Genomic DNA, 25,194 nt, shown 5'->3' on the forward strand with positions numbered 1-25,194 from the left:
ATCTAAAGCGGTAGAGAGTGCTACATGCAGTCATCATTTCATTTCTGCTGGAGGTATCTTCCTGTAAACATGCTGCAAATCAACTAAGCATTTATTGGTATGAAACGCCACAAAACAGTCCCAAAATTATGATTATGTCGATATAGCAACGCTAATAAGCAGTTCTTTTATCAGAATCCCAGCTGTGAACGTGAGGGAGGCCGACTCCAGTGAGTTGAAGCACAAATGTCCTTGCTAGTAGCCAGCTAATGCTAAACGCTAAGGTAATCACTAGCCACTTTGAGAATATATTACATCATACTTGCTGTTTAAGTTCAGATACTTTTCATGAAACCCAGTCGGGGTTATGAGAATGTTGTCTAATGTTTCCAGCGTAATTTGGTGCATATTGTATGATTGTATTAATGTCCTAAAACGATCGCTAATGCTAATAGCTAAGCTAACGCTAATCGCTAAGCTAATTGCTAGCTCTGGTTACTTGATAGCTGATAGCATGGTGAAGCATTAAAGATGCATTGCACTTATTTTGTGATTATTAAAGCCATTCAGTTTTTGTGAGATTAACACACTTTAATGGTTTGTAGCACTATTGTACATTGGTGTGTAGTACATTGTGATTGAACTTATTTTGGTTCAATCATTTATTTAAAATATACTTGTTAAGTAAGATAGTAGTGATAATTCAATTCATATTCATGTTTAAGGTGGAACATACTAAAATTAGGTTTAAAAAGGATTGTTACAGTTTAAAAATGGTCAAAAAAAAGATATAATAATTTATTCATTAATTTTAATTGTTGTGATATATGGCAATTCATCTCATTGTAATCAAGTATATCCTCAGTTGTTGGTTATAAATTATGAGATGTTCTAAATGAAGAAGTTAATGAGGTCTAATGTTAGAAACAGAAAGCAAACAGAATAACTTATTACTCTACACTATTTGTATAGGTTGGTTTTTTGAACTAACAGATAGGATTTCGTGATGGTGAGCCCAGCCCAGTGAGACTGTGGATAGTCGTGGAAGCGGTGTGGCCTACTATAGAATCTGTCCACAGAAAGCATCTGACTCGTCCATTCAGACAAAAGATAAGAACACGTACACACCATTAGCTCTACCCGGGTCGTAGTAGTAGTACATTCAACACACCTAAGGACAGGAACTGAACTCTTTGGATCTCAAACTCCTTCATTTAAAGGAGCATTAGTTGAAGGTTTCAACTCAGAAGAGACTTATTCTTTTCCTGCAATTTTAATTGTTATTTTAAGAGCTCAATTTCAAAAAATTTTATATACTAAAATCAGTGCTGTATATGTTGTGTTATTGCTGTGGGGCAATAAAACTTTCCAACTTTCCAACTCAACACCAACTCCTCTTGTGAATTATTCAAGGCATACCACTCCCCAGACCTAGGTAGATATTAGTGTCCCAGTTACTATCATTGGTTTGGACTAGAGGCGTTACAAATCCCATACCAGTTGCAGGGAGGGAAAAAACCTGTGATGGCATATTCCAGTAGGAGGTTGAGAAGTGCAGAGAAAAATGACAGAAACTGAGGCAGCATGAGCTCCTTGCTCTCAAATGGGCTGTATTGGAGAAATTTAGAGGTTATCTGTTGGGGTCCAAGTTCACTGTAGTAACAGATAACAACCCTCTGTGTCAATTGAACTCAGCAAAGCTAGGAGCTATTAAACAACACTGGGTAGCCCAGCTAGCTCCATTTGACTTTGAAGTTCAGTACTGTCCTGGTCGATGAAACGCTGCGACGGACACATTCTTTAGGCAGCCTTTAGCAGGGGAATCCCAGCCAAATGGAGATGAAGAGTTTGATGGATGCTCTCTTGAACAGCTATACTAGGAATTCTTGACAGTTTCTCGAAGAGCGTGGTCTCGATGATGGCGGTGGATCTTCTAGACATCCACAACATCGCACATAACACTGGTTGACCCACACCTACCACAAGCCAAGTGGCCCATCCATTTTATTTAACATATCTTTTAAATATAGGGAGTTCACACTCGAGAATATTGCTATTAAGACTTTAATAATCAATACCTGTTTATATCTTTGTTTGATTATGAACAGTTTTTGTGTTGTGTTTGAAATAAAACAATAAGTCTTGCTTCAATGTGCCTTATCTATACTGGTGTACTCTTACGTGCGTTTGTAGGTGTTAGTTCTATCCTGGTTACATAAAAACGCTTCCAGGATTCATCCATCCATACATGCACATGGTAATACGAGTTGTGTTGCACAGACAGGGGTCTCTGACCCCGAGGCGTCCATCATCTGACCTTTGACCCTGTCTTCACCAATGAGGAAGTGTGTGATTACTATGTGCACAACCACAGTGAGCCCGGAGCCCAAGCTCTTTGTAAAGGAGTAGTATGCGTGAAGTGAAGTGTTTATCTTCTGCTGTGGCCTCAGTCAGGCCAGGTCGGACTGGTTCCCAGCTCTGTTTGGAGAAGCCTAGAAAAACAAAGGGCTGAAGCTTGGGTTTTTGGGTTGGGTCGGAGGGCGGGATGCCTGGGTGACGCCGAGGGCAAGCAGCAAGATTTAGCTGGAGCGCTATGTTTCCAGAGTCTTGTCAGGCCCGAGGAGAGGTTCACGCTTCCAATTCCTTACCGGCTTGAATTTAAAGTAAAGGCAGTGAATTAGAAACTGAAAGAAATGGGAGAGAAAGAACGTTGAAGGAATGTATAGAACGAAGAGGACGGACCAGAAATGGGAGGGAAACGGCTGCTCCGGTGAATATGCTGAATATGTATGACACAGCTGCCTCTGCTGGTCTAGACTTGGACTCTGATCTCATGTAAAAGGTGAAAGCCCTTATAACAGCGGAAACGTGACCTTCCGGACGTAAGGTACTCCTTGTTGACTTTCTCCCTCTCCCTCTGTCCTCCACTCCTCCCCTTTTCCCCTCCCTCCAGGGCTTCCCAGGTGTGTGGACCGCTGCAGGGCAGAGGGACCATGAACAGACACCTGGAGAGGAGAGAGTTGAAGAGAGACCAGTTAAAGAGGTTGTCTCTCGACAGCAGCCTACCGGTGAGTCAATCCACAACACTATCAGTCTGTTGAATTGGTCACTTAGTCAGGAAACAGACATTGTGGAATGTCTTTTTTTTTTTTTTTGGCTTGATGATGTATTGCTGAAACATGCACTTTATCCCCAAGCAGGAAATGTTTTTGGAAATCAATTATTTAAGCTACTTGTAACTAAAAATGGTTGGGTGTTTGTAGAGTTTTATATACTTTTTTTTTTATACTTTTTCCAATGTCTACAACTGTATCTAATGTTTCTCTCAAATCACCAAAAGGCATTGGTAATCCATGGGGTTTGTGTTTTCTTTTATATTGTGTTGTCTGTGGTCTATGCTGTCATTGCTTTTGTTTGTTTGGACTGCACTTCCCACAAAGCAGCAGCTGTTAGTGAGGCAGTATTTTTATGCTTGAGGTTCTGCAGGTGGCGCTCTTTTGTCTCTTCATACATGACGCTGGCCGACTTTCCACTCTATTTTTTTTTTTTTTTTTTGTTTATTCCATCTGCTGGGAATGAAAAATGCTTCACTTCCTGTGTCCAGACAAATCTTTCCTAGGAAAGATCCACTTACAGTATGTCGAGTGTTTAGAGGAGCCAATATAAAGCCTCTTATGAACACAGCGTAGATGGAAGACTTTTTCACTCTACCCATCAAAAAAATGCGAACACACACGCGCACACACACAAACGCACACCCATCCAAGTGTCAAGCAGCGGAGAGGAAAAACAGCCTCCCACGACTGTGTTTGTGAAACACGCTGTGGCCGCCGGTGATTGACAGACTTATCTCTATGCCGGGACGTTCTCGCGAATCACAGGAGTGGAAACTTGTTTTTGGCCGAGGGTTAACTGACGGTGAATCTGCTTACAAGTGCCTCTTTGGAATGTCAAGTGCAGCCATACACTGGCTGCTGTGTTGTGTCTGCAAGGGAGTAAAAGAAGCTTAACCCCCCACACTGGTGCATACGGTTCGGTCATCGCACAGGAAATAATAAATCAAGAGCCTTAAAATAGATTTTGATATACAGTAGGAAATTCTGAAGTCATCGAGGACAAGTTTATTGTAGATTAAATGGCAGTTTTTAAGAGACTGCAGCGTCTGTGTGAGAGGTTTGAAGTACAAATACTGAAACAATAAAACAATTAAGCAATATTATAAGCAATTATAAGCTGCGTTTCCGGGGCATTTTTATGTTTTTATGTCTGCCTATCACACTTAAATGAAGCCGAAACATACTTTAATGACGTGACCCTGACTTTTATGACTGCTGACGTGCCAGAATGCTTCTTGTGAGCTGCCTTTCGTGGTTCTGCACAACATTTACATTGTTTTTCCCCTGATTTTTATGTGTCGCTCTTCCTTGTGAACATCACATCGGTGACGTTACATTACATAATACTCGCAAAGTGTTTTTCCCTCAGTGATACCAACACATTTTTTGCCTCTCACTGGATCTCAAAAAAGGCCTTCTGGGAAATGTAGGACATCACTGACTAAGACATGAATTTATGTAACATAGACACGTACAGCTCATCACATATTAGCTTCTATAATCCGTAGAACATCAATAATAGTTTCAGCTGTATGAAAAATCTTGAAAGTGCATTTTTTCCTTTTAATTTGGTGCACAAAAGACCCCAAGCCTGTCAATTATTCTCTGTTCAAACTGAGACATGAGAGTGAATCTAGAAGGAGCACACACTTGAATGACACACTTGAATCCTCTCCGCGAGACAAGAGGAGTCTCCCTGATTTATAATTTATTCACAGCGGTACATCCTTGTAAATGTGTAACTTCCTGTCAGTGGACGATTACATAGCGATGTGGTCGGCGCTGGTTTGTTATTTGATGTCTGTGTAATTCATAAAGGCTTCCTGAACTTTGTTTTTCCAACATTACTACTGTCATTAACAGTTATTGCTGGATATGAGATTTACTGTAGCTGTAATTGCTTTCAGTGGATAAAAGGCGGCCTGATTTACTGTGAGAATGTAACTAGGTCATATTTGTGATATGGGTTTATGATTCAGCATGCTCACATTTGTCCACTCAGCTATCCATGCATGCATTTTTACCCTCTTTTTTCCACTTTTCCCTTCTTTTCGCCTTCTCTCTTGCCTTTTATTTTGCACTCATTCGGCTCTCACTCTCTCTCACATTCTGCATCATCACTCAAGTCTTTATCTTTTTTCCCCTTCTTTCTTCCCCTCACTCTTTGCACTCCTAATGATTTATTCTCACTCGGAGCAGCAGTAGCATAAGGGTGCTGGGTTGTTTTAATAGTGGGACATGTGGAAGCCCGGAGCATTTTGGGAAAGGTCCAGCATAGATCCGGTGGCAGTGTGCAGATTTGATTCCATGGCATGAGCAGCCATGAATGGTGTAGCAAATTTGAAGTTGAAGAAGTCTGTTGCAAATACGCACATTTACACATTTTTCTTTGCTAGTAAAGACAGGAAATATGACACCCACAAGTGGTTAATTTTCTGCACATTACACAAGACATATTCTCTGTCATTAATACTTGATTTTAAATTATTTTATTTAACCAGAAAAAGCATTTATTCTGTTGTCAAAATCATAATGGGTACTTCAATTTACAGCAATTTAAAGGGTAAATCACACAGTAACAGAGTGATATACAGTACAGATTACACACACACACACAATAACACAGACACGAGCTATTCTCCATGCTGTGTTTAATCATTTTCGAAGCTCTGGCTTGATAACACAGTGAAACAAACTTGTCAAATCGGCCTTTGTACAGCCACGAGTCACTTAGTTTGAGGCCACTGAGTTTAAGTTTCTCTAAAAAACTCAAACCTGTGTCTTTATCCTTCCAGCGCTGATGGGGGACGTGATGTCTCAGGCCCTCGTGGCCCTGCTGGCCCTGGCACAGATAAACCTACTAAGTCCTGTAAACACCACTTTTCCTGGGAGGATATGAGCCTCAGATACATTTATTTTTTCAGGCATCTGAGAAAACACAAGAGGCGGTTTCTGACATTCCGTCAGACGACAGGCATGAGCTTTCATGTTCTGGTTTTCCCTCTGTGTCACCTGTGAACCACTTTGGGCCGGTGCCTCTGAATTAATGGACTTGCGCTTCATGTAACATGGTGTACGACCCGGACAGATGACCCCCTGTGTGATCCAGTATTTCGACAAATTGCTCCTCACTCAGTTTTGTCACAAGGTTGTCTCCATTTTCCGTGGACGATTACGCTTGCGTTTCATCCAGAAAATGGTCGGCCTTGTTTTGGTTGCTTTCGCACATTTTAAGCATTCCATGTGTTTCATGGCCTGTTAAGATGATGAACAAGAGAGATTTTCCACAGGGGACGCCCCTGACAGATTTTCAGTTGACACTAGCACACGAAGCTCGAGACAAAATACCATATGTCAGCTGAGGACCAGGTAAAATATTTATGTCTGCTCTTCTTTGGATGGATTACATGGCCTAGCTTCATACAAAGCCTCTATCAATCGTGTATGGGTAATTTAGTGAACATAGGGCTTGAATGTCAGTCTGGACCACCACCTCACACATGTATAATGCATTGAGCCAGCATATGTTTCCTCAATGTATGCAGGCTAGGTTTAAGGGAATTTTCCTGGGTGTGTTTGCTTCAAAGCTGCTCAAAGCTTCAGGCTCAATTCAAATAAGTAATTGACCTAATGTCTTTGTGCGTGTTTGATTTATCTAGAGTGCGTTTATGTGTGGCCTCGCACTTTTTTTTTTTTTCCCAAAGTGAATGGAGCGGACCCTGAGTCAGCATTATCAGCATTTTATTGATGTGTTTCATTACAGCGCTCCTCTCCTGTCACATTAAATAGGTTTGGTCGGACCATCTAATCTGGATCAGGTTATGTAGCTCAGGGATACGCGGGCAGACAGAGTGCGAGCGAGTAACTGGGGCACCATTTGCATTACATAACAGCTGTGTTGCTGGGCTGATTCTGTGCCTCTATTTATTTTTATCATTTGATGCCCGCCTGTAGATGAGCTTCTCTTCGTCATGCAGGGACGCGCACGGTGAGCCCGATGGCCGCGGACCGTCTGTGAGCTGCTAGCGGCTGACAGTAGGCTTTAACTAGGTCACCGAGGAAGCTCTGTCAGGGGTCTATCATATACAGTAGAGGCTATCACAGGGGTTTAATCCATCTATGGAGGTAAAAGAACGAGAACTGTGTTGGAAATAACCTGCTGATTTGTCAGCTGAGGGCAGTGGAGGGTAATCTGCCAATAGTGGTGGGTGGGAGGTCGTCACAGTAAGGGGGAGAAATACACAGTGGAAGTCCTGTTTGGTACAAGAACTCAACAGAGAGAAACTTGCATTTCCTGTTGTGAGCTGCATCCCGTGAGAATCCAAAAGGTTGTGTGGACATATAGGTGGAGTCCCATCAATTGATGCATATCCGTCCCCGGCCGGCTTGTCGTTTGAACTCGATCCAAGTCTGAATCCAACTTTCTCTCATCTCTTTGATGCCCGCACACCGCCTCCATTACTGTCAACACAGAGGTGATTGGCGTTTGATGGCTAATTGCTGTTGAAAGCGGGTGTGACTGTCGGATTCCTGGTCTTTGAAAGTTAGAATTTAGGCGATGTAAGCCTTCCTTATTTGGTTCTCTGAAAAAGACTTGTTGCAACTTTCTGATTGGCGTGTAATCACATCTGCATCGGCTTCTACCTTCAACCTTAATGAAAGGACTGGAAAGGACAGAGCATACTGTAAGCTCATCACTGCCAAAAGTGCACTTCTTATCTCAGTCTTCTTAGCTTTGTTTTGATCTGTGTCTCCACCGATCGCTAAATGTCTGCGTCTCACTTCCAATTTTAACAAAAGAGATCCATAGACGTGGTGTCTAATGCATTTCATCAAACCGTGAAGAAATATTCATCAACCCAAGGATGCCTTAATTGTTGCGAGCATGTCCTTGTTTTCTCTTCCACACCCTTTTCCCTGCCAACATTTATAATGTGTGCAGCAGTGCAATCATGCTCAGCGATAATTGACAACAAAAGGCCAAATTGAAAACACTCTGCAGGGGAGGGTTAATAATCAAGTTCTCCACATTACTGATTAAACGCTTGCTGCATAGTTGTGAGTTGTATTGAATAAACAGCATGTGGTAGTGCTTTCCTGTTTATCTCCAAAGTATTTGGGTTTTGCTAAATCCCCCTGGCTTTTGTCAAGCCTCCTCCTTGTATAAAGTATTTTACGTGCTGATTCGTTGCCATGCTGTTATATCAGACTGCAACTTGTTTCATTGGCCCATTCGCCACTGGCAAAAGTTAAACAGTAAACTTGTCCCAGAAACAAGAAACAAACCCCCCAAAAACAGACAAATTAGTTTAGTTTATGCTAAATTTAAGTGCAAATGAATTAGATGGTAAGCCAGCATGGAGTCCGCTTGGCAAGATTGGATTTCCTCCATCGTCTCCCCCCAACAGCCCATTACAGCTGGTTGTTACAATGCAGAATGGAGGCATAAAACTAAGCAGGGGAGCAAGTTCTGTAGCTGGGATGGGAAGAAATGCTCAGTCTAATCTGATTGGCTCCCACAATCGTCAGGCAGACAAATGGAGAGGTTTGATATTATTACTGAGCAGCTCAAACTAATTGAGTGTAATTATACAGTAGAAATCCACCGACAATGCCGTCCTCAGCGTGGGCCCCCGTTCTCACGCCATGTGAGCGCAGGATGCCAAGCTCAGGGGACGAGCGCTCACTCAGCGCTCGCTCAGTGTGTCAGCCTGATTCTTGAGTAACTGGCGTAAAAGTGCGGTTCTGAGGCCGAGGCTGATTGGACAATTTGGGTGGGAGCCAGTTACATAAAAAGATTTAGACTCTTCTCGGAGCAGCCGCCTCCTCTCCTCTCTCAGAGCACTCAGTCTCTCACACTTCATCTTGAGTGTTTTAAATCAAGTTTCTCAGCAGGGGGAGTACCAGCCTCCGGCCGGGTCTGTGACAGCTCCCTCGGCGTGCAGGTGACATACCACACATACCTGGAAGCACCGCGTGGGTAGCCACGGGGCTGCAGGGTGTGGGAACCCGGCAAACTCTGGGACACTCGCTGACTTCGAGAGGCAGAGGAGGTGGCATTTTCTTCCTCTTGTATCATGGGAACCGTCTCCTCCTCTCTCATGAGCAAACTAGGAGCAATTACAACATTGGCTTTTCCCTAGACTCCAGTCTGAAACCCAGAGGCTTCCCCCATATCTAACCACACGCTGTGGATAAGACTAAGCGGCCTCCATCCGCTTGTAAAACTGGTTTAATAATGGTCGAGACTGTTTTGATATGAGCCACTCGTCTGTTTTTCCAACCTCCAAGAAACAAGATTTGGCAGCCCCAAGTTAATACTTAGTCTGTGTTTTTATTAGGGCAATTATATCATATTTTATGGATCTCGGCATCACGTGTAGTAAAGACACAAGACTTCATTTGCGCAATATGAATGTTTGTTACATGATGTCAGAACGTTTGTTTACTGGCAAGGATTTTGAGTGGATATTTATTTCAGGTGATTAAAGCAAAAGATTACCACATTTTGCTTTGGGTTATATCGAGCCAAGCATTCTGGCTGACCTGCTTAGTCTCAGCGTGGCATGTGAACCATCTCGTCTGCCTGCCTCTGACATACTGATGTGCGCTAATGTGCGCTGAAATCTCTGACCCATGTCACAAGTTGTGTGTATGTTACATGCCTCAGTAATGATCCTTGGTCAGGCATAAAAAACATCACATTTGCCTGCTGAACGTAGGCTGTAAACACTGTTATTTTTAGTGACTAAGGGTTTATCGCCCGTCGCTCGGATACGTTTTAATAATCAGTCGGAAAATAAAAGTCTTTGGGTCAGTTCCAAACTGATTGAGGAGGCCTTTTACTTTCTAGTGAGAAGGACACTGAGTTTGTGCTCTGTGTGTGTCCCCTCTTGCTCAGGGCACTGTGCCAGCTCTTATAATTGGACGTCCATTTTCCCTCGTCCAATGAGACCGTCCTTTGTGCCCTTTTGAGTTGAGGGGCCAATTACAAACTCTCTTCTTCCAATCATGATGGAGATCAAAGTTGATACAGGGGCCGCGTGCGTTCGGAGTCACATGCGTTGTTCCCCGAACATAAGCGCTCGCGCCAATCTCTATTCACCGTGTGGTTTCCCCTCAAAGAGCCCAGCACCAGGGACACAAAGGCCTTTTTGAGAGGACTCAGGTCTGCAGGGACGAGGAGAAGACAATCGTCTCTCTATCCGCCAGTGTTATCACCCCACTGGATCAAACACTCGGAACCTTTCTGTGTGAGGAAGTTTATCAAAATAAGAGTCACACAGCCAAGGAGTAAAACAGTTGTTGTTCGGCTCGATTAGAAGGAGAACGATGCTGAAAACATGACGTGTTTCTATTTCACTAGGAATAAGGCTTTGATTATGCTACTTTTATACTTAAAATTTAATCACATCACACTAAAAAAGTGTGATCAGATCAGATGTTTACACTCGCCCTCAAGTTGTTATGCATTTCCTTTTAATTTCCTCAGTCTCCCCTTAGACAAACATCCCTAAAAGTTGCAATTATATTCATGTGTAGTTTAGGTGTCAAATATCTTGAAATTAAAGTTTGTGCATATCTCACAAGTAGAGAAGACTCCACGCCTATGGTGCTTTTGCATTACACTTAACTTTAAGCTTTCTGCCTCAGGCTGTCCTCTGAGAAACCAGAACAACACACACAGTGACGCAAAATATAGAGCCAAGTGGTTTTCCCACACAGGTGAGGACAATTAACCAATCACAATGGATTATCCACAATGAGAAACTGGTGGAGGAAAACAATGCAGTCACAACAGCAGCTTTTGAATCATCAGAATGGGTTAACGTTGAAGAAAATCTACTAAGAAATGCCACTGGCTTTGAGGGTAAATATCCAATATTTAGGAAGTTATGTGAAAGCTTGATTTTTTTTAATACCACAAAAAGAAAACTCTGGGTAGGCACAAGCATATAACTTTTGGGCTCACTAACATGCTGTTTAAGAGCTGTTTAAGAGGTTTTTTTTAACCAACGTTAACTATTTCACATGGAGAAGCAATCATACATTTGGTTGGGCACATGTCGTTATTTCTTTTATGTCACATTGCTTTGTAGACATAGTGAGAAACCAATGTTTTTGGTAGCACTGAACACTCTGCATGGATAGCCGCAGTACATGCATAGAGTTATGTTGTTGTTTTTTTCATAAGATTTACCAAATTCAGTTTATTTAATATTATTTTAATAAGCAAAGATGGATGAGTTTCCCTTAAAATGCTCAGGAAACGCCATGACAACTGTTTCCAAGGTCAAGAACGAACCGTGAACTCCAGATTAACAAATTAACATCTATATTTATTCAATAATAAACATTTATGTAACAAAAGGATGATTTATTTTTTGGTAATTAACTGACAACAGAGTATATTTTGGGTAGCCTGTGTTGAAACTGAAACCTATCTCAGCACAGAAACTCAAACATGATTCACACAGTAGACAGTAGAGCTTATCCCAGGGTGTTAACCTCGTCCACCTGGCATGGAAACTCCATCTCTAGGGATGTTTGTTTATCATATGCAGATGAGGCAGCATCTTCGGATCCAACGCTGGCACCGCAGGTTAGGGGGTTTGAACAAGGCAGAACTGGCAGAGGGTAGCTAACAGGATTGGACACGCAGATTAAGACCCCAGTGTACGGTGGGAGAAAGACAGAAAGAGGAGGCTGAGGAGGGGCTGCATCTGTCAGCAAAAGGAAGGGCACCTCCTCACCTTGCAGCTGGGGTGGGGACAGCCTCCCCTCTATGGCCTCCCTTGGCAGACCGGGGTGTGGGTGTGAGAGGCAGAAGGTGGGCGCGGTGGCGCGGTGGTAAGCGTGTCCTGTCTATTCTTCGGCACAGAGGCCGCCCTGTGATCACATCCTCCTCATCAGGCTCCAAGCCAAACCCTCAGCCGGGATCTGAGAGAGCTCTTTCATGCTCGGTGCAGAATTAAAAATGTGGGGGGGAACCAGGCTCGTTGTTTGGATTACTGATCTAGGTGTCTTTCTATAAATTCTTTAGAGGTCTCCCAAAGAGGGGACACACATTTTATTGTTGGGCTATTTAAAGCTGATCACATGACTCCTACTCCATATTTCTTCTCAGTTCTACGTAGGGCTTTAGCGCAATTTGCTTTAGCAGTTTCTTCGCCTTTTCTGCGGAAATTGCAGCATTTAAATTTTGGTGAAAACAGTCCGTATGTGTCGGTTGTCGAGGCTTTTTAGGCTTTAATAATCTTAAGGTCTGTCCCCAGCTTTAGTAGTTGTGTGGGACACTGTGTTAGTTGATGGTCTGGGAATTGCCATAATGAGTCTGGAATCACTTCCTGCCCATTCCGAGGGGAAATATTTACATGTTTCCGCATTAGCTCCGACCACTGAGTAAATACATACAGAAACCACTTTAAAACTAACATTTGATACATGGCTCCATGTAAGTGCTCAAGCCCTCACTTGTTTGTTTTGTATCGGGTTGATTGATGACGACCGAGTGTGTTTGCGTACCAACATTTGCATGAATCGGTGGACGTGTGTCTACATGCGTTGAGACGTGGGAGCGTTTCTTCATGCAAATTAGCTTGCGTCTGTGTGCGAGCGCTGCCCGAGGACACTGCGAGACTCGTTATAGGGGCAAAATAGATGCCTTCCAGGGCAGATGTCTCACTCGGTCGAGGCTATACTGGTCGGGCTCGCAAGGTAAGTTCCCAGGTGTTCACAGTGAGGAGTGATGCTTCCTCGCACCTGGTGACCTCTTTGTTTTTAAAAGGGTTAGAGGTTAAAACTAAAAAGGTTGGGGGTTAGGAATGGTTTTATTTTTGCACATTCTTACATACCTTGACGCAACTACTGTGGAATTTCAGTGCCTTGTAATTTGCAAATAGTTTCTAACTTGATAAATGATGTGAATTATTTTGTAATTGCTGCCTCAGTGTAGTCTTCCAAAGCACAATAATTGCTCTTAATTTATTAGGGTTTTTATGTTATTTTACCATTAATCTCATTGAAGCTTTGACAAATGAACTTATTGGCGAAGGATGTATTACCAAAATAGTCAGTCACTCTTACCCAGATTCAATTTTCTGGCCATCCCAGACCAAAATCATTATATGGTTATTAGTGTCATGACGCCTTCTCACTGACAAATGAAGCGTCTCTAAATTGCTAAAGGATGCATTAGTAAAATCTCAATCTTTATTATATAGACATGGTTGCTCATTTCAGTAATAGCATGTTCATTATGTTTGTCCATGAACTGCCTGACTTACGTTGTATAATGGTTTACACTGGTTTGATGCACAGATGACTGGTGGCGTTAGTTTCAGTCACTATTCAGAAAAGTCATTTGTTGGTCTCAAGATTAGGTGGAACCTTCTATGATGGAAAAGAATTAGTCACTTCCAGTAAAGCGACGCAAAGGTGTTGATTCTTACACCTGCAAACACCTGAGTGTGCTTTACACAACCTGAATGTGAAGCTGCTGTCGCTGATGTCATAAATTCCTCAGCGAGGCTTGCCCAGGCGGCCGCGGACTGATGAGTTTGTAATCTCCGTTTGAGCAGGAGCACCACCTGCCACTCAACTCCCATCAATCACAATGATAGCTACAGGTCACAGGCTCAATCCTCTCTGGGAGGAAACGCAGCTTATACGGGTCAGTGGAGCTCAAATCGTGTCACAATATTCATAGATAAGGTGCTGCTGCTATGTGAAAGTAGAGAAAAACATGTTTGGAGATCATCTTAGCAGAGAGATTTTTTGGTATTGGTCACAGGTAGGTACAACCAGACTTGCAAGTTCAGCTTTTTGTACAAGAGTACAGTTTTGGAAACATCAGTTCATCCAGTCAGATATGAACCAGACCAATCAGCAAACTTTAAGATGATGGAGTGCTTTAATATATATGACAGCATGGCATTTTGGAGCAAAAACCAAGTGTGATTTTGCAGCTGCACAGACTTTTCTAACCTCATAAACTTCAAAAAACCAATTTTGGTAGACGGTTTCGGGAGAAACGTGACAATATTTCCACAACAGCTTCCACATCTTCCAGTCTGAAAAGAGAGAACTGTCATTATCTATTGTACAGCCCACTTAACCAGAGTGCTGTGAATGAAATGGAACCTGCAATCTGAGGTTCAAAGTTCATTCTTGAACTTCATTCTTGAAAACAATCTCACCACAAGGTCAATTTTGTAGCTGTTACAGTGCTTTTGATCATCACGTATCATCATCTGGAGATTTTGTGAAAGTTTCGTCCCGTTTGCTCGCTCATCATGTGAAACTGCTACGTGCCACCGTCAAATCAACTCTTGTGTCTTCCCGGTGTAAAGTGTATAGACTAGTACAAAGTGGTTGGATTAAGATACCCTGTTTTCCTGCCAGAGCTTGCGAGTCACACAGCGTGTTTGATGTCGAACTGAGGCGCTGCGCTGTGGATGAGACAGGAGAAAACACTCCTGAGGCGAATGTCAAGGAGTCCTTTCATTGGCTGTTTGATACTCCTCTCGCTCTGCCAGTCAGCTGCATGAACGCACGCACACTTTCTCTCTCTTTTTCTTGCCAAGCTCCCTCTTTACATTGTCTTAGGTGTCCCCTAGTGGCACCAGTGGTGGTAATAGTGAAGTGGCCAGTGTTCAGAAGCCACATCGTGACCGAGTGTGAGTTTTGGACCGAAGCTAGAGTCGCTTAGAGAGAGAAGAAACAGCCAACCAGGAGTCAGTTAGACATGTGTTAATGTTTTATGTCTTAACACACACACACACAGACATGCACAAATACCAGCCATTCACTGGTTCACACACATAAAAACACACACAAACACACTTTCTGGGCAGCAAACCACAGTTGGTCTTGCCCAGGTGATTTTATCCGACTTGACTTGCTGGTTAAATATTGACAAGAGCTGATGTGGCCTTGCCGAGGAGAGACGAGAATTCAGACGAGGCACTTCGCTGCCAAGGCTGCACGACTGCCTGCTGCATCATCGTTCCAACATACACACACACACACACACACACACACACACACACACACACACACCGCAGAATGCAAACACACGCATACGCACAGTGGCAGGCAGCAGCTGAGACCCGGCAAGGCAGCTAGGGCAGAAGTGGGGAACGAAGCGGAAGAAGAGCAGACGTGAAACAGAGAGAGAGAGAGAGAGAGAGCGATAAGAAGGGGGGAACCGGAACGCAGGATGAGCCAGTTCGGGGACCACGCCACCGTGTCGGTCTACGGGAGGATCCGAAACGTTCCCCTGCTGGAGCTGCTGGCGGTGAGTCTCGGTCCGTAGTGCATGTTGCCCTCCGGTCCCTCCATCCCTTCCAGCTCTCCATCCTTCGAGGAGGTATCTGGGGCAGGAGGCAGGCTGTCTGGAGCTGGAAGTAGGTCTGACTGGGTGATAATCAGGCTAACATCCTGCCCTCCAGTCCGCCCAAATCCACAACCAACTAACATCGCTTGCACCCCCAGACAGGAGACAGGAATTGCCCTAGGTTAGAGGTGCAGGGCAGGGGGGGGTTACGATTGTAAGGGTGGGGGTTAAATTTCATCAGGAAGCAAGTGAAGTACATGCAAGTTTTTATTTGGTGAGTGCACGCAGTATATAAACCTTTTTGTTGCATGTGTCATCTGTCATTCTGTCACATTATGATATATAGACTGCAGGCACAGAAATTTGCTGTGTTTATGTACGTTGTGCTCAACCTGCAACAATTCTAGTAAGTGTTTTAGCAAAAATAACAAACATTTACAGGATTGAGCTTCTAAAATGTGATGATTTGCTGCTTCTCTACTTTGTAAATTGAATATGTTTGGGTTCTTGACTGTTCTGCATGTCATCCGCAGCTTCAGTTTTGCTCTCGGGACCGTCACCGTGTGTGTCCATGCCCGTCAAGCGCACGGGAATGTAGATCCTGACTGCGTGCGGTGCGATCCGGAGCGTATACGACCGTGCTCCATATGTAGGTCACTAGCCGACAAGCTGCGACTACCACTAATTACATGCCAGAATTGAGCTTGTTTCACATTTCCGATACATCTCCAGAAGGTGTATCTGTACATATTTACTCTGAATGGTTGAGATGGATTGTGACATTTGACAGTTTATTAGTAAGTTACCATGGTGTGTGTGTGTGTGTGTTTATGTGTATGTTGGGGGGGGGGGAGGAAGCAGCATTTCAACCGTGTGACAACACATCTGAAAGTATCATTTTTTTGTTGTTGTGTGAAGCTGGAGGAGGGTGTAGCAGAGGGGATGTGGGACTCTAAATCCCTCTTCTGACTGAGGTTGAAAAAGTGATTTTTTTTTTTTTGTTCAAGAGATTAAAAAAAAAAGAAGAAGAAGAAAATGGATTATTTCAGGAAGGATTTTTTCTTTTTTCGTCTCAATCTGGCTTCTCTGTCTCTCATTTTTCACTCAACTCTCAAGTGTCTCCCTCTGTCCCTCTTTTGCTTTTGCGTCCCAGAGTCTTCCCTCTACTTCTTCTGAATTATTGAGCCAGAGGTGTTTTGTGGAAATCCAGGGGTTCTTACCCTCTGCCACACCATGGACGCAATTATGCAGACAAATGTCTCCGCCGAGCTCCGAGACTCCATATATCCTTTATCTAATTACATTAACAGGAGCTGGATAGTGACTAATGGCTCGTGGAGAAGGAGGAGGGAGGGAGGGAGGGAGGGAGGAAGGGAGGGAGGTGGGGAGGTGGGGGGGGACACACGACGAGGAGCTGGAGAGGCCCGGGATGCATGATTGCATTTTTCCATCCTATTTCCCTCTCTCGCTCCTCCGCGTGCCCAGATCGCTCCCTGTGCTCCGTTTAGAAATCCCCCCCAACAACCCCAAACCTCCACACACACACACACACACACACACACACACACACACACACACACACACACACACATAGATCCACTGAGCCTTTTTCCAGCCTGAAACACTTCTATGTAGCGAAAATACATCACTGGATTTCTCTTTTTTTTTCTTTTAATTTTCACTAAAATGCAGCGTTCGCATTGCAGCTGATGTTCCGCGCTGTCCATCATATTTCCGTGTCGCACGTCCGTACCAAGCCTGCACTCAAGGCCTCAATCAAAATAGAGCTTTGTCAGGGCCACAAGAGATTCTTTCCTCTCGAAATTGCTTTTTATTGTGAATTGAATGAAAGCCTTACGTGCACTGAGGCCACAAGTGAGTGCAGACTTTTTTTTTTTTTTTGTCCTTCATGTTGTTTGGCGTTTGCAAACCACCTCAGAAGTACAGGAGCGTTCTTTCTCTATCATCCTCCGCCGGTTCCACATAAAAGCCTCCTGAACCTGCCCGTGGCAATAACAAAGAAAAAAGAGAGGGGAATGCAAAAGCCACCGTGTGTCTCTTGATATCTTAGTCATCCGCTTTAGTCATCATAAAGCATCTCAGGACAACCACTGGTTTACAATCGTTTCAATATGGAATGAAAATAAACTTGCAAAATCTTGCTTTAACTGACATTTAACTGAATTTAAACTTCTGTCAGGTTCTGTATGTATTTTGTTCACACTGGAAAAGCGGCTAACTTATATATACTCAAAAAACTTTTATGTTCTGTAAAAAAAAACCCACTGGATCTTTGATGGACAGTATTGTCTCCACCATACAAGGCACAAAGGAAAGAGATGAGCTTGACGCAGCTGCAAAGCATTAAAACTAATTATGGATGGTGGCGAGAGCTCGGGGAAGATTTCGGAAAAACAAACAAAACAAAACAAAAAAATCTTTGGAAAAACATTTTTCTTTCTCTTTGTGAAGTTTTATTGGCAGTGGTTTCCCCAGAGTCTTGGTGATTGATGGCTGTCTGCACACACACACACATATATTGCATTTGCTGCTAAAACAAAACAACAAAGTGCAATGACTCCTTGTAAACTGAGGTCAATAATTACATGAGGATTATAATATAGTGCACGCTGTTCACTATCTCATGTCAAAACAGTGTTATTATCTCCACCAGGCGTAAAGCTGGAGGAGGTCATGTGCTTGGTTGTGTATCTGTCTTTAGCTAATCTCGCATACTACTTGACCCATCAGCCTAATATTTTTCATGCACGTTTATGACCGCATGTTCAACGACCTCTCATGTTTATAGCGATTCACAAATCCTATTTAATAAAGTGTTTTACATCTCCATTGACTGCTGACTCCTCACTCTTCTTGACTCGCTGGTAGGGGCTGCAAGTGATCAACAACTGCAGAAAAAAAAAGGCATTTCTGGCAATCAGCTACGCTAAAAATAAGTCTATCGCAGGCCACATGTCATGGCTCAAAAACTGACATCTATAGAAAAATCTGGTCTCATCTCGAACTGGCGCGTCTGCAAATTGATCCCATACCCGATATGTTATGATCCACTAAAGTTAAGCACGATACGAGATGATTAAATCCCCCGTTTTTTTTTTGTTATCTTCACAACCATCTTGACTGTAAAGGGAACAGGGAGGGACAACTGAGTGAGATTCAACTCGTCTTTGTTTGGTAGGGGAAAGGGAAGTAGGGAGGGGTTTTTATTTTGTGTGGTGGCTTACAACAAAATGTTATAAATAAATAACAGCGTTTAAATGAAGAGGTTTATCCTCCTGTTTACTGGAACCTAGGAGGACGCTCGGTTGCCTACTGAGTGCACTCTTCTAGTTTTGTAATTGTTTTTAATCAGTGCAACATCAGCAAATAATATAGTTTCTACTGTCTTTTAATTATCTTCCCTCTTTTTTTTTTTTCTGTGGTCAGTGAATAAAGCAGGTGTCAGTAGTTTCCTGTTTTTTCCTAAGAGGGTTGAACCGGGCGTACAGCAGCTCAGCAGTCTGCTGGCTCACATTACTTTATGCTAATATCCCCCAGCTGCAACCTGCACCACCCTCCTGCTCCCCTGCCTCGCTTTCTCCGTCTCTGTCACACACACACACACACACACACACACACACACGCACACACACACACAAAAACTACTCTCACACAAGCCCCCGGGACAGTCACGGGAGGGCCGTGAAAAGGAAGCCGAGATGATTAATTAACTCTGCCCTCATTTTGATACCGCCTTATTGGCTTTCAACAGCTGAATTTCAGCTTCAGAGCTTTGCATAGATTATCCTCCTCCCACCACCACCACCACCACCACCACCACCACGGTTACCACCCAAAACAGACACAAAAACACACTTCCGAAATATTGAGGTCATGTTGTTACTCATGGTGAGTGCGCAACACGGGTTTTCTGGGCAGCATGGCTCAGCAGAGAGCGAGGTGTCGGTTTTGTTGAATGTTGGTTTTTCCGCTAATGAGAAAGAAGCAGCTCTTACAGGAAACTGGCTGCGAATACTGCTGACAGACACCGACAGATGTATTGACCTAAGACTGGTTCTAATTATAATTGTTCAGCTTGATGTGAGTTTAATGACGTGCAGGTGAACGATCGTCTTCTTGCTCAGCGTTCATCACTTTTCCAACGACTACAAATAAATCTACAAGAAGCTGTCAGATTGCGGTTGTCACGGGTTTGTACACCATTGCACAGGCGTACACACACACAGACACACAGACACACCTCCTGTGTTACCTCCTATTTTCTTGTTATTGCCCAAACATGGTTGCCCGTGGCTCCAAATTTTTCTGACGGAGCAGATTAGGCGCTGTCAACCTATAAATCTTCAGTGAAACCTCCTCGAGCTGCCATTACATTATGTAAAGTGAATTCTTTCTTCTTGACTGTCAAAATAAGTCAAATCTGAACGAAAAACTTGGATTTGGCGACTTTTTTTTGTAGAGTTTAAGTGCTGAAAACTCAGATTTTGTAAAGAAAGTTCAGTTTGAATCCTCTCATGTTTGTTAAGATCAAAAATTCTTTTATTTTTTGCACATTGCACATTCTTTAAGCTACAACATAATCTCCCACGAGATACGCGCCTGCTTGCGTTTCATGTGTGCATTCATGTGGACACGTGCACACAGTATCCACGCTCGCCCATGTGTACACAAACGCAAATACATGTCTGGGATCACGTGAGCCTCCGTGTGGTCAACACACATGTGCGTAGTCGTGTGCATGCGCGCCTCGGTGTATATGCTCTGAACACCAGGTGCTCCAGCTGGTTGCGTCCCCTGCAGTGGCCCGGCCCTGACCGAGCTTCCCCTTGGTCCCATGCGCTTTTTCATTGATGACAGCCTCTGAGGACAGACAGCTCTACAGCATTAAAGGGCCTGTCAACTCCCAGCAGCAGAGCTAGACAACACAATAGCGCTCCTGTATATCGCCTATACACCGGGGGGGGGGAAAAGGCCTGCAGCACAGTTGTCTTTCATTTTTTTTTTCTTTTTTTCTCTTTGTTTTAAACTCTCATCACTTCTCTCTGTTCTCTATCGCTCTCTCACATACATCGGGAGTCGCTGCGTGCATGTTTTATCATCGTCTCCCACCCAAACAAAAGATCACCTGCCCGGCTGTGTTATGTGTCACAGGGTGGGAGCCCTGAGGCGAAAGCTTGCAGCCTCATGCGGAAGTTTACCGTGTCATGAATCAGGATGGGCTCCTATCACCTCCCAGAGTGCAATTTTACCCAATTAATGCAAGTTGTGGTACATTAACCTATTTTGACAAGTGTTTGAGCCTGTGTGTAAGGTATCTCTGTTAGATATTCAGTGTGTTTTGGAAGGTGGGTGTTTATTTCTTGCCTCCGTGCTCTCAGCTCTGATAACAGAAGCCTTTTGCGGTCTGTGTTGCTCATCGTGAGAAAATGGTTTTAATTCTGTCTGACATGTTTTAAAGAAAACGGCCGGTGGTTATTTTCATAGTATGAGCCATTCCCTGAAATGTTTCTCCACAATATCCTGCGCTGGAACTCGCTCATATGCAAACACAGCACCAGAGCGGATGCAACAAAAGCCGAGAGATCTGCCTTGCCTCAAACTGCTGCAGTGCGTCGCATTATAATAAGGGGTTGTTTGCAGGGAACCTGATTTTCTCTGACGTGGCTAATGCGCTCTGTCAGAAGCGTTTGCGGCTGACGCTAGCCTTGTCTCCGCTCTGCGAAAAAAAAGTCGGCGAGAGGGAAGAGGGAGTTGAGTAGAGTCCAGCTCGCCACATCCGCCTGCCGGCTACACCGCAGCCTCACAGTCAGGAGGCAGTGACCTTCATGCCACTCCCACTATTTGAGGAGTCGGGTGCTGTCAGGGCCGATAGGGAGACCGTGTTGATCTTTTCCCTGCACACTAACATAGGCCATCTCCTATGTTTTGCAATCACCCTGCAGGTCAGAAATCAAGCCTGCTTCATTTTTAAAGCAATTTGCAATCCCGCATGGTTTCCTATTGTGTTATCCCAGGGCTTTATAGTGCTCATCATAACACGGCCACTGTCCTCACATTATCTCAAATGCCAAGTATCAATATGAGGTGCAAAGCAGAGCCATTACTATGATTAGAAGGAAATTCATGCAGGAGCTGTTTGATGGTTCACCATTAGAAAGAGTCAGTGGCTGGAAGATTGGCCATTTCAGGGGATCCAATTATACGCTGCAAAAAAGTCTCCATCATGAACCCTTTGATTTTATACTCATCCTGCCAACAGGGTGCAATTCCACCTTCTTCCAAATAAGATGAACTTCATTTCTAGAAACAAATGTTGATCTCTTGAACCAAGGAAAAACCGCATTTAAGAGAAATTTTGCAACAATTTAAAATGGAAAATAATGAATCTCATCTTTTTTTTTTTTTTTAAGTGAAGTAAGATTCAAAACAACTTTACATGACTCATTGTACATTTGCTGTAGTGCGTTCAGTCATTGATTGAGATGAAGTCATTTGGATGCTAGCCTTATACCATTGGCTCTCTGTCATTAAAAGACAGACATTTGTACCAAAGATCCATGAGAAAAAATCAATATCATCTGCATGTAGTAACATTTGTCTGTGTGAGTCATCCGGCTAGCTGGAGCCATTCACATTATTGAGTCTCAGTCACTTTCTAAAGAGATAATATGATCTGTATGCCTTTCATGGGTCCATAACTCAACTTTATGGTGATGTGCTTGTGGTGCTCAATGATTTTCCGGGATTCCTCTCTGTGCGGCCAGACATCAGAGCAGTGATTGGGGTTTTATGAGGCGGGCCGAGCCTCAGGTGAACGGGATTGAATGAGGGGATGCTCTTGCACAGGAGCGTTTGACCCTCAGGGGCTGATTGTCTGCGGTGTCAGTGGTCAACGACTTGCCTTTGTGTGTGTGGTCACGGTGGTCACTGAGGGGCTATTGTGAGAGCCCGTGGCAGCTAGCGGGCTATTGAGCCGTGACCCAACATCCATCTGGCACAGCAGCTGGGGGAGCCAGTAGATTTCCATGCAGCCAATTATGCAGAGCAAACAAGATTCCTATGATTATTTTATTACAGTAATTTCTTTGGGATTCTCATCATCATTTCGTAGGAAATGGGTCAGATGTGCTAACAGCCCAACAAAGTAGTCTATTTCTTCTCTTTGATGAATTTTGCAACCCGCCCTGCCCCTCCAATTCATACAGATACAAACAAGCTTTATTGAGGAGGCATTTCCTGGTTGGATTTTCTGTCTTCCCCACCCTTCCTCTGTCTCATTCCTGCCTGAGCCAGAGCATTGAGAGGGGGGGGGGTTATGGGTCTCAAGTCGAACCAGCTGAATTAGTGCATTATTAAGCCTTTCTCCCCTGACCCACTTCCCCCTACTGCTTGCATGGCTTGACTCCAGCGTGGGGTCTGTGTACACTGGGAACCTGGAAAGCATTCGAATGGTCTCAGGATACGTTTCACTGTAAATGGACCTCTTATGTGCAAGAAATGCCAAAATGAGGTGATGGTGAAAGCTCTTCATTTTCTCATCAAGCGTCCATTCACACGGACTGAGCGCGTCCCCTTTCAGGCCTAAACGGTGTGAACGGGCAACAATATCTGACCTGCAGCACAACAATACGGAAAGTCACAATTTGCTCCACATAGGCCGCGGTGAAAGATAGATGCTACTCATTGATAACTGATTAGTTTTTATTCAGCTAGGGATGCAGTTAAGAAGTCTTTTCACAGATTAAATCCGTCAAATATTTTTATTTTTAGTCGACTACTTAATCCGTTAAGTTTTACTGTATAAAATGTCAGGAAACTGTGAAAATGCACATTAAAACTTTCAAGAGCCCAAGGTAACATCTATAAATTTCTTGTTTTGTCAGACCAACAGTCCAAAACACAAAGATGTTGAATTCATAAGCATATAAAACTGAGAAAAAGCAGCAAATCCTCACATTTGAGAAGCTGAAACCAGTGAATTTCTGACACATTTCCTTTGATAAATGACTTAAATAAATCATAATCCATATTTAAATGAGTAATTATAGTAAAATAAAACATTAGAAAGCAAGATTGTGTGTTTTCCACATATCTGTTATTCCTACACAACATGTAACATACATCTTTTACAGCCCACCATGGAGCGGATCTCTTCTGGTGCGTTCACGTCCATTAATAATACAACTAGTGCGGTCAGTCCGACTTCTGACCTACAAGGGGAACAATGCAGAATGCTCTAGTGTGTGCTGTATAATGCCGTGGTAAACAGCTCATGCTGAAGTTAATGCTTTCAGGGGTAGAGGGCATCTGATGGGTGAGCTATTGTAACCCCTCAGAATGAAGCCTCTACCTCACTTCAATCAGCCTATTGGTTGAGAAATGGCTTCCAGAGGGTTCGGAGAATGTGAGAGCATTCGCTAAAAGGGGGGGTTGCCCCAGATAAAAAGGGTTAGCTGAGTAAACAAATAATAATGATAGAACAGTGTTGTTATTGTAAGAGCAAATAGCTGGCCTAAGCAAAGGAAATTCAGGTCCTTGCACTGCGACATTTTCCCACAGTAGCGGAACTATCACATTCTGATCCTAAAATATCTCAAAGGGTTCAAGTGCTGAAATGTCTCAGGATATGAAATCCAGACAGCAACAGTTTAAAGCAAATAAATACTATTAGAAATCAGGTTCCTGTTAAGAGGGTCAGTTATGATAATGATGAAAATTTAATTTATTTATCAGATTGACCTTTGACACTTCATAGTTTTGGGGGGGCCTCAAAAAAGTTCTCCTGACAGAGCAATCCAATGTGTTTCAATCCCGATACAACAGAGTATTGAAGTCCACTGATGTCACCCCGTCTGAGAGGCTTAATGAGAAACAGTACTGATGTCAAATTCTTCCCCGGCTCCCATCTGGAAGAAATAAAACATATATGGCTGCTAAAAATAAGACTCCACTTGAGATGATAACAAGGATTTAGTGCCATTAACTGTGTAAATATAGTGTGTGGTTGGCCCCAGATTCATATTGAAATTCCTTCCCAACCTGGATGAGCTCTGACTGTAAAAAGCCCCACGATATAGGCTGCAATAATGCCTTTCAAAAGTCGATGATGGTTGATTTAAATATTTTATGCTGCTGAATTATTGGACTCTCATTCCTCTTGTAGATCACTTGACGGAGTGTGGTGAGCTGCTGCACTGAGAGGTCTTTGTTCCCATTAACCCATGAAATGGATGCAGCCAAAGTACAGTGTAGATGATCTCTTCAAGCCAAAAACATTGCCCTGACATTGAAACTGAAATATAAGAACAAAAATGTTTCCTGTGTGGTTTCTAGACAATCTCATACAGTGCTGATCTATTGAAAATTAAATATAAAAAGCACTTGACTTGACTTAACACCTTGTGGAGCAAGGTACCTTGATTTTCTCTGGATATAATGCTCACTCACTAAACCATTTGATTTAGTTTTAACCTTAAAGCTGCACTTGTCAATATTTTATATTAAAAATGAATCAAGTTACAATCTGTAATGTGAAAGGTGTTGCTTGTAGTGACAAACCCACGCAGAATTATCACTCAGCTCCAACAAAGCTTTAGAGCTTTTAGCTTCTTTTCCTGTTCTCATCAACCCTGTTTCCAGCTATAACAGCTCTGATAAACCCACTGTATGCTACCTAGCTAGCACCAAATGGCAGACAGACACATTTGGCCACTAGCTGGTGAACAAAGTGAAGTATCCAGC

General features: G+C 43.3%; 1 protein-coding gene across 6 annotated transcripts in view; it reads left to right on the top strand.

Moving 5' to 3' along the window:
• LOC122976610 (nck-associated protein 5-like) overlaps positions 1-25,194 on the top strand; it is a 136,493-nt gene that overhangs the window by 8,523 nt on the left and 102,776 nt on the right. The window contains exons 1-3 of one of the 6 annotated variants that reach the window (XM_044345188.1): positions 8-97; positions 175-209; positions 2,933-3,047. In XM_044345188.1, coding sequence (XP_044201123.1) covers positions 2,973-3,047 — 75 coding nt within the window. In that variant the 5' untranslated portion in view covers positions 8-97; positions 175-209; positions 2,933-2,972. Of the gene's footprint in view, positions 1-7; positions 98-174; positions 264-951; positions 2,822-2,932; positions 3,048-25,194 lie in introns of those variants that run through there. The other 5 variants (XM_044345185.1, XM_044345187.1, XM_044345184.1 and 2 more) reach the window with 5 other exon arrangements.

This window comes from Thunnus albacares, chromosome 24 (assembly GCF_914725855.1).
Source record: "Thunnus albacares chromosome 24, fThuAlb1.1, whole genome shotgun sequence".
NCBI lineage: Eukaryota > Metazoa > Chordata > Actinopteri > Scombriformes > Scombridae > Thunnus > Thunnus albacares.